The sequence below is a fragment of the Argopecten irradians genome, chromosome 9, assembly GCF_041381155.1.
Source record: "Argopecten irradians isolate NY chromosome 9, Ai_NY, whole genome shotgun sequence".
Lineage (NCBI taxonomy): Eukaryota > Metazoa > Mollusca > Bivalvia > Pectinida > Pectinidae > Argopecten > Argopecten irradians.
In genome coordinates this window covers 3,717,876-3,739,131 of record NC_091142.1, presented here as the reverse complement: position 1 = coordinate 3,739,131, position 21,256 = coordinate 3,717,876, and the positions used below count along the sequence as shown (strand labels likewise).

General features: G+C 38.0%; 1 protein-coding gene across 1 annotated transcript; it reads right to left on the bottom strand.

Annotated features, from left to right (window-relative positions):
- Positions 1-8,212: 8,212 nt before the first annotated feature.
- LOC138331221 (uncharacterized) lies at positions 8,213-20,537 on the bottom strand. Its single transcript, XM_069278708.1, has 14 exons — positions 19,413-20,537; positions 17,948-19,136; positions 16,602-17,627; positions 16,258-16,406; positions 15,334-16,027; positions 15,127-15,185; positions 14,612-14,920; positions 14,247-14,354; positions 13,958-14,114; positions 13,679-13,862; positions 11,797-13,400; positions 10,235-11,506; positions 9,340-9,858; positions 8,213-9,033 (listed from the first exon to the last, which is right to left on the bottom strand). The coding sequence occupies exons 1-14, from the start codon at positions 20,535-20,537 to the stop codon at positions 8,765-8,767; spliced, it is 8,664 nt and encodes a 2,887-aa protein (XP_069134809.1). The 3' UTR covers positions 8,213-8,764.
- Between the last annotated feature and the right edge of the window lie 719 nt (positions 20,538-21,256).

Sequence of the window (21,256 nt, the reverse complement as noted above, 5' to 3'; positions counted from 1 at the left end):
TCCCTGATCTTACCTAGTTTTGTGATATTACCATTTGACCCTGATCTTACCTAGTTTTGTGATATAACCATTTGACCCTGATCTTACCTAGTTTTGTGATATAACCATTTGTCCCTGATCTTACCTAGTTTTGTGATATAACCATTTGACCCTGATCTTACCTAGTTTTGTGATATAACCATTTGACCCTGATCTTACCTAGTTTTGTGATATAACCATTTGACCCTGATCTTACCTAGTTTTGTGATATAACCATTTGACCCTGATCTTACCTAGTTTTGTGATATAACCATTTGACCCTGATCTTACCTAGTTTTGTGATATTATAATTTCACCTTGATCTGATGCTGTTTGTGATATTGCCATTTGACCGTGATTTGACCTAGTTTTATACCGACATTTGACCTAGTTTTATACCGACATTTGACCGTAATTTGACCTAGTTTTATACCGACAATTGACCGTGATTTGACCTAGTTTTATATCGACATTTGACCGTGATTTGACCTAGTTTTATACCGACATTTGACCGTGATTTGACCTAGTTTTATACCGACATTTGACCGTGATTTGACATAGTTTTATACCGACATTTGACCGTGATTTGACCTAGTTGACCCTGATCTGACCTAGTTTTGTGATATAACCATTTGACCCTGATCTTACCTAGTTTTGTGATATTATAATTTCACCTTGATCTGATACTGTTTGTGATATTGCCATTTGACCGTGATTTGACCTAGTTTAATACCGCCATTTGACCGTGATTTGACCTAGTTTTATACCGACATTTGACCGTGATTTGACCTAGTTTTATACCGACATTTGACCGTGATTTGACCTAGTTTTATACCGACATTTGACCGTGATTTGACCTAGTTTTATACCGACATTTGACCGTGATTTGACCTAGTTTTATACCGACATTTGACCGTGATTAGACCTAGTTTTAAACCGACATTTGACCGTGATTTGACCTAGTTTTATACCGACATTTGACCGTGATTTGATCTAGTTTTGTGAATTAACATATCACCCATCTGTGATCTACTTTTGTTTGACCATATTGTTGATTAAAACAGAAAATTCATTATACTCCAGAATACACTGGCTAATCCTGGCTAATTCAAATTTTGTAAATATTTATTATTTATCTAATAATCGTTCGCTTAGAATAAGATTTTACTTTTATGTTTTATTATTTGTATTATTTGTTTTCTTTTTCTTTTTTATCATTATTTTGCACTAGTTTCGTAGTAGTCATTATTAAAAAAGAAGTGGGTTGGTAATTTGTATTTTGCTTTAATTCAACCTCTGTAATCGATGATTTATTTCCAGTATCGACTGTTACCTCCACCTATCATTATATAGCCTATATCTTTACGAAATGCTTACCCTTTTTGTCAGATGAATAATGGCACTCAACGACATACAACGACGATCTCAACACCGCACTTCAAAAATGGAACTATCCTTTGAATATAACCGTTTGGACATGTTCATTTCAATTTCTCTCGCCATGGATAAAACTAGTCGGTAAGTCGTTTGTTTCCAATTTATATTCAAAAATTACCGTATTTCTCTTAGAATTATATAATACCACGATACATATATATATCTACCTATAACGAATAGAGTGACTTACCACTGTACATGCACTATACCTCAGGTTGTTACAGTTATACGCCACAACCAAACCCCAACAGATCACTGATGTTTCTAGTCAACACGTCAGTGGCTGCCTGTGCAATCCATTGTTCTGCATACAGCAAAGTTTTTCGTTTTCCATGTAAGGTATAACCGAAATTAAAGATAAAGAGAAAACAAGATTAAACGAATACATAGGTTTATTAGAATGAATGCACGGATGAATTGAGCTATAAAACGAATGAAGAACGAATAAATAAATTGCTATTTTCAGTATTGTTATTACTGAACGTAAATGCCGACATGCATGTTATCCTTTATTATATAGATTTTATGTTTTGTTCAAGGTAAACGCTGTGCACGTATTGGACCAAGAGATGTGTTGACCAGGTCTGCCAATGTAGGGAGTAGTTTACAATGTGATGGATCCTCGTTGTCTTAGCCAAGGACAGTACAGCACTGAACTACTGATTATTCATTTCATTTATTTACATTAAACGGATGTGGATGGATGATATGTAATAAAGAAAGAGTGAGGTAAGCTGATTTAAAAATAAAATCATGAAATATGGAAATGGTGTGAGAGTCCTTCTACGAAAGGAACATGTATTGCTATTTACAGGTAATATTGAATAAAATGGTTTTTTTTGTGGAAAAAAAGTATTCTGACAACACCACAATAAATTCATTCATTAGCATCCGTTAGTATAACCAACAAGTTGTTTCATATATAAGTCGTCATGTAATCGGTTAATTGAAACACATGCTTCGGTACTGGACGTAGCCATGATTTCAATGACAGGGGTGAAAGCTGTCATATAACCGCAAATTCGCATTTCTCCCCACTGTTTCGTATTAATATCGGATGACAAATAACCGCAAATTCGCATCCCCCCACACTGTTTCATATTGATATCGGATGGCGTATAATCGCAATTTCGCATTTCCCCCAATGTTTCATATTGATATCGGATGGCGTATAATCGCAATTTCGCATTCCCCACACTGTTTCGATTTGATATCGGATGACATATAACCGCAAATTTGCACATTCGCCACTGGTTCGTATTTTATATCGGAAACATTATCGGCGTCTTGTAGAGCTACATACTATATCATCTCACCCTGGACAGGGATATCTCCAATTTTACGGGTGTGAGATTTTTCTATTCTCCCCTAAGTAAAGACAAGCTACACAATGGTCGACTTCGGTTGACACTAGGGTTAGAACTAGAGTTTGTTGTAATGTTTCTAAAAATAGAAACAGGATGTGTTAACCAACCGAAGGTGAGGGGTCAGGGGTTATATGACGTCACACGGGTTAAAACACTGGCCGTTCGCTTCTTACTCGAGTTACTCTAGTTCTAACCCTAGTGTCAACCGAAGTCGACCGATATGTCCTTATTCTTGAAATGACGTCAGCAAGTTTTGAACCGAAAGTACTAGTGTAACGGTGTCAATGGTTACACATGCACACGTACATAAGTTCGTCTGCTATAGTACACATTAGTGTGAGGGAAATTTTAACACTCATGAAATTGTTTAAAATTGTTGATTTGGTAACTGTTGGTTCCAATGGTGAACAAGGTGTGATTCAAAGTACAATCAAGCCTATTGGAACATATGTCATGTTTAAAGTGCGGCTAGTAAGAATAGGTGAAATTATTAGTTATTATTGCCAGCAAGCAACGAACTGGTAAAATGAATTTGATACGGATAACAACTTCTCTTCTGACCCCGGCCTAAATAAAACCATTCAACAAGCTAATGACCCCTCTCCACAATTTAGTCTAGAGTCTTGTGTTGTTACAAAGAGCTGCAGTGACACACGTGTAACATTGATCCCTTGTGAAACTGTGTTCGCGCCAAGTTAAAAAAAGAACAAACAAAATGACAATCCAAGTAGATTCATTTCTGTGGATGACGACGATATGGATGATTTCATATCCGAAAACGAAAACAAAAATACTTTGAGGAAAACTCCTAGAAGAAAATTCCTAATCTTTCAAAACGAAACCCGTGACATTAATAAAATTCCTGAAATCGATCTAAGCAAGTATATCGCCATATTTTCTTGTGTGTAAGACAGAAAGATGGGTCTGAGTACAAACCAAGCTACTAGAGGGGGATACTAGGCTCAATAGAACGCAACCTAAAAAGACATAAATACGAAACAAGTATAATATCTGGATATACATTTGCTGGTACACGTGAGGCATTAAAATGTTAACAAAAAGACCTACAAAAAACGATGCTGACATTGACTATTTACAGCTGCTCCACATTGTCTACTAAACACTCTTTGGCTAAATAATACACTTCATTTCGGGATGAGGGGTGGGGGATAAAAGCACAGGGCCATGTGTTGGGGAGACGTTGACAAGGAGCTAAACATGGAGTACTTGTCGTATAATGAAAGACAAACGAAAACTAGAATAGGAGTCGACATTACAAACATAAGAGTTAGTAAACCAACAATGTATGCTACGCCAAACAATACGGAAAGATGTCCGATTCATGCATATAAAGTTTTTTGTGACAAGAGACCGGCAAATTATTCAAGCCCTAACCACCCCTTTTATTTGGCCCCAATTACAAACAAAACGAAGCCGGGGAGAACGAGCAATGGTTTTTGAGAGGTCCCGTGGGAAGAAATACACTATCAAACTTACTGAAATCAACAGCAAACAATGCCAATCTCGAGGTTGAACGAAAACGTCTGACGAAGACAAGTGTGCGGAAATATCTGTGTCAAAAATTGCTAGAGACGGGAATACCCGATACACAAGCTGTTCACATCACTAGACAGAAAAATCCACAATCGTTAAACAATTACCGTCTTTTCAACAACGTCCAAAAACAGAAGATGTGGGCAATTCTGGCCAGCGATATATCTGCCACTGTCAGTGTGCACGATGCACATGTGCCAATAACCACACACTCATCTCAAACGCGGTCGAAAACTTACCGGTCCTGTTTACAGAATACGACATAAAAACACAACAGTGTTTCCTTGTGTGACACAAATGCCCTAGCCTCCACAGTTTTCTAAGGTTGTATAATATAAGGCGGAACATTTAACATAGATATCCAAAACATCAACAGATCGCGAACACGTGTTAACACTTCTGACAGTGACACTGACTATGAATGAACTGGTGTCCTGGGAATCACGTGACATCTGACATATTTTTCATTAGTATAGTGAACGCCAATTATTAGTGTTTAAAATCATCAATAATTATAAATTATATTAAAACTATCTAATGCTTATCAGAGTTAAACGTGTATTTGGTGTTATATTTGTTAACTGATCAGGACTATATATTTCGCGTAATAACAGCATCGTAAGGTGTTAATCGTCAACTGCCGCGTGCTTTCGTAACATTCATCCGCTGCCCACGTGTTGTTTTTTTACAAGTCTATATGTACACATGTAAATTGAGGGTATGAAATAGGGTAAGAGAGAAAGAATCATTCACCCCTTTTTGCGGTGAGATAGGGGATCTCAACCCTCGGGACAGATTTTTTAAGTTCCAAACTCTCGGCAAAACCTCGTGTTTTGGAACTTAACAATCTACCCCTCGGGTTGAGATTCCGCTATCTCGCCCCAAAAGGGGTGAACGACTCTATTAGTCTAGCAGGGGCGGATTCAGGTTTTGAGGTTAGAGGGGGCGTGTGACCAAGCAAATCAGGCGAGGGGTCTGGGGGCCGCCTAGGCCCCCAGAAGCTCTAGAATAAATGGTGCAAAATCCTGCATTCTGAGGTTTTCATGAACACATTTTCCAGAAAATAATTGAAGCCATTTAAGGATGTTTATTTATGGTTTTCGTGTCAAGTGTCATATTTTTTAGTTGAAGTTTTGATTAAATTTTTTTTTTACTTACAGAATTGCAATATCAAAATCTTAATAATATTATATGGACATAAAGCGAAGAAGGGTGGGGGTCTGGGGGCCGCCTAGTCCCACAGAAGCCCTCGAATAAATGCTAATAAATCCTGCTTTCTGAGGACTTCATGTACACTTTTTACAAAAAATAATTGAAGCCCTGTAAAACTGTTCGTTTATTACTTTTGACGTATAATGTCATATTTTGAATATAAAGTTACAGAATTGCACTGCCTAAAATCTAAATATTTATAGAGGCACGAAGCAAAGAAAAGGATGGGGGTCTGGGGGCCGCCTAGAACGAATATACGTACCCGGCCTACTATGCATTTACATATTATTTTTGTCCAAAACAAACATAAATACCATGCTTACTATCTACCGTGCCGCTCACAAAACGTCAAAATCACATTTTGTGAACTTGCCGTATAAATTCCCTTCTGAAAGACCTTCATACAGCTGTATGTATAATGTAAACAAATAATGCCTCGATGAGAATTTGATATTTTATATGGTTCGTTTTTATTGCCTAGTAGGTAAGCTATATCAAATACGATAAAATGTAAAACATACGTTTTATAATGGTTTACATAACCATCACTTTGCTCCATTTGCAGTAATAGGGAACAATTGTAGCTCTAAAGAAGACACCATTTTCAGTCTAAAATACTTTTGAGCTACAATATTGCAGCTAGAGGTCGCCTATTGAAGGTTTTTATAGGACTAATAAAAATGTATGTGAACTTTTTTAACGATATAAGCTTTTACTTTTATACATTATCTGTCAGATTAGATAATTTATTTTCACTAACATACACTATCTTCATAATTCGTGTATTGGACAATGACAGAAAAGAAGGCTAGTGGTCTGTCTATGGCCAGACGCTGCCTGGAATTATTATTATCATCCTGTTTTCTAATAGGGAGCCTTTTGTCATGTGCATTAATTTTTTAACATTGTTTGTCCCATCTTATAACATTATCGGTAAAATATGTTTTTGTTGAAACAAAAAAAAGGAAGGCATCTGGCCATGGTGTGCACCCAGACCCCTAGAAGCTCTCATTTTCTGTCGCATTTGGTTCTCCATTTGGTTTGATCTCCACTTTTTTCTTTACACACATTTTCTTAGGACAAATAAAAAGCTTCTAGAAGCATTCGACGTCAGTAGTAATCTTGTAACTGGCGTTTTGAAAGTACGCACACATTTGTGAATTGATAGTCGGCTTTAATACAGGACTTTAATGCTGAATCAAAAATGTGTAATATGTCATTTACAACCTGAAGGGCATGGCATATAGTCAACCAGCGAAGACCCATGGCCAGCTACAATTCCTTATACCCACCCCATCCCCCTTTTCTTTTATTTGCTAAGGATATCGAGATATAACCTGTCAATATTGAATATTAATGACAATAAATTATCTAATATATTGGGATTTTATCGGGTTTTTTTTTAGGAAAAAGTAAATACTTGAAGGGATTTACATTGTACCTTTTAAGCGATGGAGATAAAACCTTATGTTCATGCATGTATGTACCACAAAGTCGAATACATTTAGATTTTAAAACGATAACATCAAACGGTAAAGGTAGGAAATGGAGCTTTCTGTCTAATTCTCACTCTTTATCTAATTCCTTATTTTTTCCCCTTTTCCTTTCTCCCTCTATTTTTTCTTTCTTCCTTCTTTTCCTTCCCTCTCCTCTTTCTTTTTCCCTTCTTTTTCCCTTTTCTTTTTTCTCTCTCACCTATTTTAGGGGGGGCGTACGCCGGGTCCGCCCCCCCCCCCCCCTTGGATCCGCGCCTCTATTAGTCTAGTATAATTATAAATACAAAGACACATATATTATCAGTTATGTTCTGTTAGGTAGGTTTTTATTATAATTAAACAACATTTCACTTCTGTTGAATATTATTATCAATCGAGGGATCCAGTCATTTGCAGCAAAATCCAGCAATAGCTACATGCAATCATATTCCAAATAGTATTTCATTTTGAATTTCAGGCTGTCTACGTTTGTCTCTGTCTGAGATCGCTCGTGAATTGTTTAGGTGGATGTTATAGCGACGGACAAAGAGGTGTTTGCTCAGTTCCAGAGCTTGTCTTGTGTCTATGTATAAGTATTAGGCGTAGTTTATATGTGCAGGACCGGTTTCTGTATTTATTGATGTTATATTTTGGAACATTTTCGGTAAATATTTTTGACATATGAAGGTCAGTTATAGTTATATTGTAACGGGCTTTCATTTTCCGAAACCTGACGTCACTTCATTAGTGACAAATAGGGAAAAGAATTAATTCTAACAGTATGGACAGAATATTGTCGAATCACTAGTGACATAGTTATACAAAAAATCACATGAGTTACAAAAAAATCACATGAGTTAAGTCACTGAATCTCAGACGGACTATGTGATCAGTATATATATATTTCATTCTTTTATAGAATCGTGGATATGTGGTAATATATTTTAGGTCCATATCAAGTGTTTATTCCATTTGGTATAACAATTTCCCAGCAACCATTATCAGCAATTGCTAATGTTATCTGTTTTCAAACCGGTGTGGGCACTAATACACTCATAAAGCTACAGATTGATTAGTATTTTATTATGGATACTGCCATTGTCATCAACTAGACATAATTTCGTATTCAAGCGATTCCATTATTTAAACCTAATTAAATTAAAGACTTGTTAATTGGTAAATGATTATTAGTTAAGTTTTGCATACGTGTAACTTTCACAATTCATGATTTCATATATTATTATAAAGGGGTTTGGAATGATAATATAATCGTAGTAGATAGAAATGAATTTGTTTTGTTCGCAATTTCACCCCCAGTTGTAACATTCTGACAGGGCGGGGTTTGTGATTTAAAAAGAGAAATAAACAATAGAAAATATCTATGGAATTTGGTTTTTAAAATTTTGCAATATTTAACATACAGGTTGTTTCACTTGTCAATACATTTTTTTCAACTTACTTGACCATAAACATAGTAAAATTGAATCCTCCTTGATACAGTCAAGTATACGGTATAAATTTAATTATATGATGATTCAAAGAGTGAACACACACAAAAAATCTAATTAATTGATTTACAATTAAATGAATGACGAGCACGATTATTCTAATTGAGTCAAGTATAAAATTACAAGGACAAATGTTCAACTAGAAATATCTATAGCAACAAATAGTCGTGAAATGTATGCAGGACATATCAATTCATGACACAGACAATTTTCCTTGGAATACAACAAACTTTCCAGTCTGATAGCCACATGTTATAACTGCATATACGTCACTTTCGGTGAAGACAGTCTCAAGGACACGATGTTCTTCCGTGGTCTCTAGTCGACGTATGACGTCGGCGAATCCGAGTTCTGAACCAAGGGTTACGACGTATGTAGGTATAAGGTCTGGTCTAACTAGAAACACGTCACTCCACATGATTTCCAAACTATCTCCAGTTCTGGTCACCCGAGGATAATGACCTAAACAAAATAATTGAAAATTTTGACTACATTTAATTTAATCAACTTTATAAAAATCACAATGCAACTTACTAAACGTTAAGGGAAGGAGTCGCTCCCAAGGACAAGGATAGAGCATTTACCTGTGAGGGAAGGAGCGTCTCGGACGATAAGAACATTAGAATTATCTTTGAGGGAAGGAGTCTCTCGGATGACCAAGGCAATGCATTTACCTGTTTGGATACGAGTCTCTCGGATGACAAGTACCATTTACTTAACTGTGAGGGAAGTAACTGGCCTCTCGAAAAACGAGAACATTACACTTACCTGTGAGGGCAGGAGCATCTCCAAGGATGAAAACAGATGTGTTGAAGGCCTCACTATGAATACCAGCATAGTTACTGGCCATGACCTCCACGATGTACAGACGGTTATCTGTGAGACTGATGTCCTCTACCGATACGGAGGTCCGCATCTCCGTGTCCTCCCAGTCCTTTGTAACTTGGTCACCCTGGAGGATACGGTACGAATAGCCTTTGATTCCAAATGAGTCGTCGATACCTTCCCAAGAAAACATTAATGGTGAATTAGAGTGGAGAACAGGAACTTTGGCTACGGTTTCTGCTGTGGTATCGATGAATATTGCTGCGTTCTGTACGCCTGGAGGAAGGTAGGAAATGAGTTTGGGACCAACAGTTGTAACTTGATTTAGGCCAGCATCATTGTAACAAGTAATGTGTGCCGATATCATTGTACCGTGTGTTAGGTGAAGAGGCTCAGTTTGAAGCTGATTCAGCATAGGTTTGTTGTCGATCCCGGCAATGACCGTTTGGTTAGCATGTTCAACTGAAAAATTTAACAAGAACATGTATTAAATCAAGTATATTTAAGACATAATTTTACCAATATAACAATATAGCCTTATATTAGATATGCAACGTTTTTTATCAATATTTTCGTTGCCATGCGGTTTTCGACATATAGCATTCACGTGTCAACTGTATTTCACTAATGTGGAGCTACTCAGGGTATCGTCTTATGGTCATTGTTCTTTGCAATTAACATACCCATAATAGACAATTATTTAGCATTTCCCAATGAAACATTTACGAATCTATATATGTCTGCTTTGAAATACACGTATCACAATGTTTCACATTACAGCCATTTTTAAACTTTCGTTCAAAAACAGAAAACTAATAATACTCCACTATGATCATACCTATATCACAGGAGCATTCCGTAGAAGAGCTTTCAATATCGTATGTTTCCCACGTAACGTTGATCTTTGTCACTGATATCCCTCCGAACGATTCATAGGTCATAGTCATCTGTGCGTTTGATATTTGTGGCGAAGTATGATCCATTACAAAAGCCTTGGCATGAAAGTGACTTTGATCTCCAGCGTGGTTCTCCGCTATTGCCGTAACATATACTTCCTGTCCATGGGGTACCTCTGTGAAGAGCAATTTGTTTGACGATCGCGGTACAAGAAGTAGCGGATGGAGTTGAAAACTTCCGGGTGTAGAACCTGCGCCGACGTAAATGTCTTTAATTCCACTTTCTTTATCTATGACATTGACAGTAATATTTAGCTCTGTCGGGGACACCTGACTCACTTTCACGACGCCTTCAGTGTTATTCATACGTGCCTTAATCTCCATGACATCCAATATAACATGAACTTTGACCCCAAAATGTATGTTTTCCGTCTTGACAGTTATACTACGGGTGCCATTAAAGAAGGCTGAACTTTCTAATGTCGCGTTGAATCGATGTTCTCCACTTATGGTTTCTTGGGTGGTGAAGATGTGTCTTTGATTTTCAAACGTGACATTGACTGTGGTACCGGTAGCGTTTTGCTTACCATCGAAAATAACCTGTATGTTATATATGGATAAATGGCCATGCTTGTCTAATAGTTTCGTCCATAACACTGTCCCGTTTTCTACAACCAGTGTTTCATTGTACAAATTCAAAAACTCAGATATCAAGACTCCAGTCGGTGGGGAAGAATCAAACATGGCTGGAGGAGAAAATATAATGTCACTTTCAAATCCGGCAGCGTCTATGGCTTTAACAGCAAATCTATAAAACTGTCCATCTGTATGATTGATATTGTGAAATGTGAAAGTATTTTGTAAGCCTATCCATTCCCACTGTAAATGTGCAATATTAGAGTTGTTTGACTTGTCCACAGCGACGAAGAACGATTCAATAGCCGAATGCCGGTCATCGAATCCCCGGAACGATACACCGATGCTCTGTGAGTTTTGTACATGAGTGTTATAGAATTTGTCTGTGTTGAACACATTACCAGTGTATGGTGTTTCATTATCGATCATCACCCCATCGGATACAAGAGTTGTATGGAGTCCGATTTGATTTGTAGCTGTGACAGTGACGTAATATGTTGTTCCTGGAGATAGTGTCAAGTCAGACCAGGACTTTGAAGTGTTCAAACCAACGTTAGTAGTTATTTTGACGTCATCACCTGAAAAAAGAAAAACAATGTATTTTTACCAATATTTGATTTGACATAAAATTGAAATTATTCTTCATCTAGAAGCAAAGAAAAAAATGTTTAAAAAGTGACATAAAAACGTATTTTATTTATTAAAATATCACCTAAACAACAACAATAATATTTTTTTTACGTTTTTATTTGTTTTTAACACTAACGAACACTCTAAAGTAATACCTATTTAGGCATAGTGCGGATATTCATTTTCAGTCTAAATGAGTGTATAGTTTAACTTATGCTTATCCCATTACTCGACATACCTCCTGGCGTAGTTCCCAGCGCCACAAAGTAGCTGTAAATTCCACTTTGAGGATCCCTAAACACGTCCCCCCAGCACGCTGTCAATGTATCTAATGTCGTGGTGAAGTCAAGGTCATAGTCGCATGTCCCTTCGTCATTTTCTCGGATAAAGCGTCCCATTCTGACAGACGGAGGTGAATTATCGATATGCACCGGCGATGACGTAAACACAATGAACTCTGACACGGACATCCAAGCTCTGACGTAAACCACATAACTCGTATCGTGCTTCAGAAATCGTTCTCCTCTCAAACAATGAACAATAGATGTTTGGTGTTCTACGTCATACCACAGACTTTCATGTAGAGGATCAAATATTCCTGTTCCAATAGGGAAGTCATATTGTCCCATACTCCATTCGTAGCGCATGATGTCATGTACATCAGCCCCATCGACTGTCCAGCGAGCGGATATGCATGATGAAGACGGTGATATTTGCGCGTTCTTTGATCCATGCATTATTTCAATATCCATGGATAATGAACTTGTTTGATTATTGATCTTGCATTCAGTATTTATGCCAACGTCGTGACATTTTTGCCCAACAACAGCACACGTACATTCCTTGTTACAGTAATGTACATCACAGGAATGTTTTAGAATCTCAAGTTCGCCGTTCATGTCAATGTTGTTTGATGAGATTACAGTAACAGTCACCTTCCCCACTGAACTTTTCAGTCCCGCGTGGTTTTCCGCCCATACTGTGATTATTAGTAACTGCCCTGGTCTGATGGTGTCATTTAATAAGACTTGTATGATCTCTGTATCCTTACCGGATGATGTAAATGACAGAACGCCGTTACTGAGCTCAGATCCGCTGTATGTCTTACCAACGGTCACGTGGTACAGCTTGACCCGGGATTCCACATCTATGAATCCAGACAAAGTGATTTCCATTGCTGACACGGATTTACCTGATACAGTAACAGAGTACCAGGTCATCGGCTCAGTGATTCCACCAAGATGAGGAGGGGTTGGGTCTATAACGAGACTGTTCGACGTCTCCGAGATACAAAGTCCTGCCTCGTTACAAGCTGTCACTCTTGCGATGTACGTATCTCCTGGTCTAAGCCAGTCTTTATTTGGAAGTGATATACGTAGTCCGTTAATATTCGGTAGATGGACGTTTTCTACTGGTGTGTGGCCTTCGTGATGCGTTGTTATTGAAACAATATGTTTCACAATAGGACTTTCGGAATCCTGAAACTTCCATGAAAGATAAAGAACAGATGGATCAAATTGATATAAATTGTTGAGTGAGGCATATCCGTCATCGGTACTAATAACGGGTTCGGAGACCATATTCGGCGGAGTTGAATCCACGACGAAGCTGTTGGAGACGCTTTCTGTAGACATTCCAATATAGTTTTCTGCCCTGACCACCACGCACATGGTCTTATCTAGTGGAAGGGAGACTGCGGTTGTCATGTAGTTGGCAAGAAGGAAATTGGTAAAGGGTAAAATGTCACATGTTTCGCTGTCGACACTTCGAATACATACTTCATACCTTCTTATCCCAGATTCCACATCAGAGAAGCCAAACCACTGGGCTTGAATCTTATCCCTGTGAAACCGGCACAATCTTCAAATTAATATTTCTTTATTCAAATTTACTTTGTTAAAGTCAGTTATGTGTTCTTTATTTGATTCAAATCGATTTATAGAAATCGTTATTGTGTTCTGTATAGCTTTAAAAATTTAACTTATGAACATCTAAGGCGTGCTATCTAGTAAATATATTTTTAAAATGACAAAATACACATAATCATTTTGTTTACTACATCAATCTCATTTCCGTTATACGAAAAAGATATACTACAAAGAATCATCATCTGTACTTACGGATGAGGCCAGTATTTGGAGTGATGTCCATCAATTCCTACATGAACGACTCCTGGGATTGGTGGAGAAGAGTCTGTAGTAAAGCCATTGGATGACACAGATGTACATAAGCCAGCTCCGTTACACGCTTGTACGATGCAGAAATGATGTTCTCCGGGGACAAGGGTATGCTGCCAGCGTATTGCTGTTAAATTAAGAATACATTGTCGTTGTTACAGTGTTGCATATTATTTCATCATTTATCTACTTGGCCAACACATGCAATATCATTTTTCTTACCTGTTTGTGTTCCCGTAGAAGTCATGGTCCTGACGTCATCCTCTGACGGCTGGGTACCTAGACCAGCTGTATAATGCAACTGTCCGGAATGAGGGTCACTGAATCCGGACCAATGGCATCCAGCATGTGTCGTGTCAGATTGAAAGTCAATGTCCGGCTGCCGATGGAATATTCAATTTATAATCATAGTATGTATGTAAAAAACAACAGCAATTGACAAGAAATAAAATATATCATGATATTAGATAAGGAACTTTATACACTGTAAACTGAAACAAAAGCACCACACCTTTTCAACATTGACGCCATCTCGCACGGTACCTGGTGCCGGAGCTGATCGATCGAAAACAAATGAGTCCGAGGATGCCAAAGTTGAAAGTCCTGCTTTATTTGTTACCTGATTAAGCAAAAAAACAAAGACGAAGGTATACAAACAAAATTTTACATTTTAAACCAAGAAGTCATAGAAGATGAAGCTTCCTCAAATCATTTAGATATTTACAACCTAATTTACCATAAACATACTGTCAAATAAGCATCACTTTATAAGGCTTCTGTATATCTCCTGTATATTGTCTCAGATACCAATGATGTTATTGTTTTTGTGAATTATATTGAATGTTATGGTGATATATTACCATAGGGTTTACTTACAAATATGATTATGAAATATTCAGTTCCGTCCTGCAGCTCAGAAAGCTCAGTAAATGTGGCAGAATCACCATAAAAATCAAACAAGTTCACGATGTCTGGTGTAGATTCGGTTGATCCGATCCCTAACTGTATTCTATCTATACCACTTTCGTCGTCATGGAAACCTGTCCAGTGTACGTTGACCTTTGGCCCTAAGTAGTCGCTTGACATAAGGTAGGTTCCAACACGTAACGTTCCACGCGTAGGGCGTGTCGTCAAACAAAACTCCAGAGGAGACAACTGTGCTTGAATGACCCACGTGATCAAATGCTGGTAACAATTTTACAAAAACATAATCTGTCAGTAGAGAATTGACTAATATTAAAAAAAAACCGAGACAGCAACATATAAAAAACAGAATATGTCAATACATTTCCATGTTAAATACAACTGTTAATCAAGCATCAAATTAACCAACCAGTAATTGTAGCGTAATATGTGAAACCCGCATGGAGATTCGGGCTGATGATTTTTACGGAATTCGAGTGACCGATTGTTTTCTTAGCCACAACGTCTTGTCCATGTGGATTGCTTCCTGCAAAAGAGAAAATAAGCAAATTTACAATATCTAAATTAAGGAGTATACATAAAATATTTTTCCGTTAACTATGACTTGAAAATTACTTTTTATACGTTAAAAATAAGTACCTTTATTTGGCAATAATAAATATCAACTATCCTACCTATTGAATATTCATATCTGGATATACTGCCCGGGTATCCCAGGTCTTTGTAACCATGGAAATCCTGAAACCCATCCCAGTGGACCAGCATATGTCTGTTGTTGGTGATGTACCCGTTCTGTGATATAATAATGACGTCACCTTTCTCGGGCGGATTTTCGTCAAAAACGAACCCATCGCCGCAAGTCTGAAAAGCAGCGAGGATCTGTCCATTCGGAGATGTATAGCTCTGTACCTTGGCACAGATGTAGTGGATTATTTCGTTTTCAAGTACGATCCCCTGAAAAGCGCAAAATCCTCCAACAGTCTGATAGACAGCTACACAGAGAGGGTTGTTTTCACATGTCAACTGATTTTTTTTATCCTTCAGAAGATACCACGTGACCGGGCGGTCTCCTAGCCCCAGAATGATTCCTCCAACCCGAACAGGTTTTGCAGAAAAGTCGAGTTCGGTCTCGTGGAGCCATGCGAGCTTATGGCCTATATTCGATGCATGGATAGAGTCTTTGATATCATTAACAATGTCCAAATCTGAGTCGACTTCGTATAAGAGAGTTTTGTCGAAAATGTTCGGATCTTCTGTCACTGTTAGTGACACACATTTTATGCCAGAGGGCCCATCAGGAAAATGTATCTCTACACATGTGTACAACTGCTGGTGAGGGTAGCGTGGTAGTTCAATACACTGTGAAATCTGTGGTAAGGAATAGAAAAAAAAAAATGGTCAAAATTTTAAATAATACACACTTGATTATGAGTTACTATTATTAATGAAAGCTGATCCGGAAGAAATACACGTTTATGTTGGAATTTGTATCCCTTTGTAAATTACAGTACAGATTTTATTCGAGATTCAGTAAGATGAGCAGAATTTTGTAATAAAATAAATGGACATTAACAATCAGAATATGCAGTTTTACTTACCGTACTGTTGTTCAGATTATCAGAAAACGTATGTGAAATCCAAGGTGTGACTTGCAATGTGGCGATTTTGTTCTGAAATATTCCCCATTGCGCAATGACGTCACACTCAGCTATTCCGGATGGATATTCGAGATTTGACAATGCGATGTCTACAAATGAACATGTGTCGTCTATTTTATGTAAGTAAGCCTCTACACTAAACTCATCATATGTAGCATGCGTGACTACAAATCCGTCAGAACTGGTCCATTTCAAGCATATCTCCCGAATACAAGGTCTGACAGAAATAATATACCGCCCGGATTTTAAAGAAACATCATTGAAAGTATAGACAGTGGTATTACCAGATGTTCTACCGTACGCGATTGTCACATGATCAGTTTGTGATGCATTGTCACCTGATGAAACCTTAAGTTCAACTTCGTAATGTGATACATACTGATGGAAATCATCATTGTACCAGTAGACTGATGGGTGATCTGATACAAAGATGACGTCATGATCGATGACGCAGTCCGATAGGTAAATGTTTACATAGGAGTTTTCTCCATCAGTTGAAGTCAAATTGAAACGAGGAAAGGATATAAGCGGTACAAACGAAACGTAGAAATGTGGTTGTCTTTGAGTTTGATTGTAAATATCCGCTTCTGTGCTATCAACAGAAACACTTGCGTTTGAAATGAAGGTATATGTATGGCCGACGTGGAACTGTGTATCACCAGCAAAAAGTTCGAGGTCTTCTGTTATTAACAAGGTCGTATTCAAATTATCTTTCCGTTCGGAACATCCTCGTCCGTCATACACCTTTAAGATAGATGAATCGATATCGCTTTCTTTCACCAGAGTAAAGCCATCTGAGATACCGACCCTTTCTCCTCCTGTTGACGATGCACGGATAGCAGTAAAATACTGAACGTAATATGTAAGGTTAGTAAACGTTTCACAATGAATACCGGTATTTCCTATCTGGTGGAACGGAACAATGTCGTCTTCTCCGGGACTCCGTCCTACACCGAATTCAAAGGCAACCACGCCATGATGTTCAAACCCAGTCCATGTAACGCATAATCCTGATGTGGCTAAAACCACGTCGACGTCTACGTAGTCGTTTTGATGGGAGTTTTTGTCCGAGATGACATCATATACGAGTCCATGACCAGGCGGTAGAATGGATGGAAGATAGAATGGTTTGGTATCTACAGTACAGTGATAGCCTGCGTCGTTAAAGGCATACACTTGAAGATAGAATTCAAATTGCTCTTGAAGATCGTACTCCTGGATATCTGACAAGTCAATCTGAAAACACAGTCTGTCTCCACATTTGGCGTACGGAAGATGTTGTAATCCGGAAACGAGTCTTCCTTGGCGACCTAGAATGATCGGTTCAAAGTTTAATGATTAAATTCAGCTATTGGAAGAAACAATAATTTGCAAATGATAAACAAATAGATGAAACCCTTTATATTTAACTTAATGTAGTGTCAAACGATAATGATTTGTACATAGTTGCATAAATACCTTAAACAATTGAATATCGAAACGTGAAAGAATAAAATATTAGGCGAAACCGGCTTAAATTATCGGCATAATGTAATGTGAAACGCTTATCATTTATTATATTTATGATCATATTTTAAGAAATGCTACATTGAATATTTCGAATAATATCCAATTCAGTACAATAACTTACCTATTCTATAGGAAAAGGATGATATATCTTCTTGTTGCTCATTGTCGTCAAATTCATTTCTATTCCATTCAATGAGCAAATTATCACCATGGACACTTGGAATCAAGGTAGGTGGACAATTGGGAGGAGACTCGTCAAGAAGAACCGGACCAATCACAGCCGTCGTTTCAAGGCCAGCACTGTTGGTTATTCTAATGAAGATGTAGAACTCATCTCCGTTACTGAGACCAGTGTGTCGTTTCTTGTAGAAGTATTTGTGATGAGATTTCTGGTAATCGATCAAATCTGGAGACACAACGCTGTCTCTTGTTGAGCCTATTCCAACAAAAGCCTCGTGTATTTGACTTTCACTTTCTACTATATCCCATTTTATGTTCATCATATCAATAGGGAGATAGATGATACCATGTGAATTACTTATGTTGTTGGTCAAAACCAAACCTTCTGTGGAATCTAAGATGTTCAGTGGTAAACTCGAGACAAAGTCATTGGTGGTCGAATTCATACAATAATCAGAGTGGTCGGTGTCATTCATTTTATGTTTCGTTAAGTTTGCTGTGATGAACCAGGCGCTCCCATCAGAACATATAATAGTCTCTCTCATAGTTGCACTTTGTAATGTAAGATTGACCAATTTTGGTATAGTCCTGTCCAAAATGATGCCATCCGAGCAGACAGGCTTTGACGGTTCCATGGCGTTGTTGTAAGCCACTACAGTCACGTAGTACTTTCCGTCCTGTGGCAGAGAAACACGGACTGATTCGATCGTTGTCTCCTGTAAATGCGTGTCGTTATTCGTGCTATTTGAAATAACAAAGTCTGCATCTTCCAAACATTCTGTAGCCAGACCCACTTTGTACAATTTTATACCACTTTCGTGATCAATGAATCCAGCCCAGCTCACAATTACTGTTTCCTCACTTATATAGTCAATATCTGGTGTCCCTACCACCCCTTCCATCACTACCCCCGGGGCTGGGGGAGAGTCGTCAGATAAAACCTCCAAGTGATCTATGGTGACGAGTCGAGTGGCATTCGTCACCGTTATGGTAAAGTGGTACTGGCGATTGTGATTCCCAATATGATTGTTACCGTGGATGAGGGAATTAAGATCGACAGTGAAATTGTAATAGGCACATGGACCAACAGTAGGACAGTAACAGGTCGTAGCGTCAGATGGGCAGGATGACTGTAGCATAAAATATATTTAGGTATACATATTGTTTGCGAGCGTAACATCAAAGTATTTAGAGAAAACAACGTTTGGTTTGCTCACATAACAAAAACGTTCCAATCGATGCAAAGACGAGATACTGCAAAAGTTCAATAGTATCAATGTAGATATGTGCAACTAAGAACATTTATATATAGCTAGCATGGCTGTATGGTGTAATGGGAATGAACTTGATTCTACATATTCAGCTAAGGATCATTTTCTCACTTCTTAATAAAAATGTATACTTACATTATTGTCAAGTCTGTGAACACTAAGCGAGCCCTGTCCAATGTCGTTCCCTCCAAAGACTGTACCAAGGGACCAGTCGACAGTGTGTATGCCGCTGTGGACATCTATAGCCTTGAATGTTAGGGTCATTTCAGATAGGTCGATACTGTTGTGTACAAAGAGTCTCTCATATCCGTCTTTCTCGAGCCAAACATCAGCTATGTCAGGTTCACTGGAGTCAACGTGAATTGTCAGGGATTCCTCATACGAATGTGACATGATGTCCTCTGTCATAAGGTGAAGACGATAGGTTTCTCCATCACTTAATGTTGGGGAAATACACAACATCTGTGATGTAAAGTTGGGCACATCTGTCTCTTGGATGATCAAATCATCGTCACGACTCAGGGTATACCGAAACCTTGTTAAACCATGGACATTCTCGGTTCCTGATACGGGGAGGAGTCCAGTCGTCTGCTCGTAAATACCAGATATCAAACCATGGTAGTCTGCTTTTATTGGTTTAAGAAGATTTAGGTGGTAAAATTTGTCATTGATGAATCTGTCGGTCCAGGAGTAACATATTTGTTCTAGGTTTATTTGCCACTTGTATCCGGCATCTTGAGAGGCCGTGGTAGAATAAAATGGTCGATCATCCCGCGTGACTACTTTTGATGAATTGTCGAATAAGACGAATCTTCGGGCTTGTCTGACATTTCCAGCGATGTCCTTCACTTCCAGTACTACGGCGTACATAGCCGGATTCGGTAGATCTGATGGGATGCTTATATCAACTGGCGAGGTCTGCTCTACAGGCGGTAGAACAGCAGTCGTCCCAACATCAAGGAAATCATGCCCTGCTTCTTTAACTTCGTACAAATTTACCACATATGTGTGTATACCGGAAGCGAATTTTGGATCTTCCGGTACAGGAGAGAGGTCATCCCAGCCTGTGAACGTCACCGTGAAGTCCAAACTGTTCAGGATACGTTCAGACATATCCATAGGCTCTGTGCCACAGGCACTATGTTCTAGGCAATGTGTTGGCGGAGAACCATCATACCAGTAACACAGTTCTCTTGAAGTTGAAGTTTTGGGGTATGGTACTGAAAACGTGTTATGACTTTGGACGTTCTTAGAATACATGTGTCCCCCTCCTTGAACCGCATATCGTAGACATAACCTTAAATAAAAGTAAAAGTGGCATTATTAGTAGAATATTAGGTAACAGTATACATACCACTACAAACGACCGTCAGCAGAGCTAAAGCCGTCATATACTGGAAAGTTCCCGTATAGTAACGATAACGTTTTAATCCGAAATTCTCACATAAAACAAATGTGGCTTTTGTTGAATTTATATCCTATATTTAACGATTTTTGTTACATGTACAATGGATACAACTACAAACCTCTGTCCGTCCGCGAGACTGAATGAATTCTGTAGAGTTCTATCAAATGGCGCAGGGTTTAACGGGTTTTTACTATTTGGATCTTCTTTTATTGGGAATGTACTCAGTGTTTCTGATCCTGTTAAAACAATTCCACAGTTATTTATTATATGTATAACATTGAAGTATTGTTATTTATCTCTTTATATGAATAAAAGAAAACCATTATATCTGATAAGACCGTTACTTTTTCACCATACAGATGCAGTCAGAGAAAAAAAACGAAAGGTTTTAATAGAACAAGCATATACGTATATATTATATAAGAACATAAAACATAATCCCAAACAACTGAATACAGATAGATGTAATTATAATTCACACTATAAGTAACTAGAAACAAAAGGTTAAAGTCTACCCCGACATTGTAAGTATTTGTAAATGTAGTTGAAATTAAGTAATATAAAATAATGT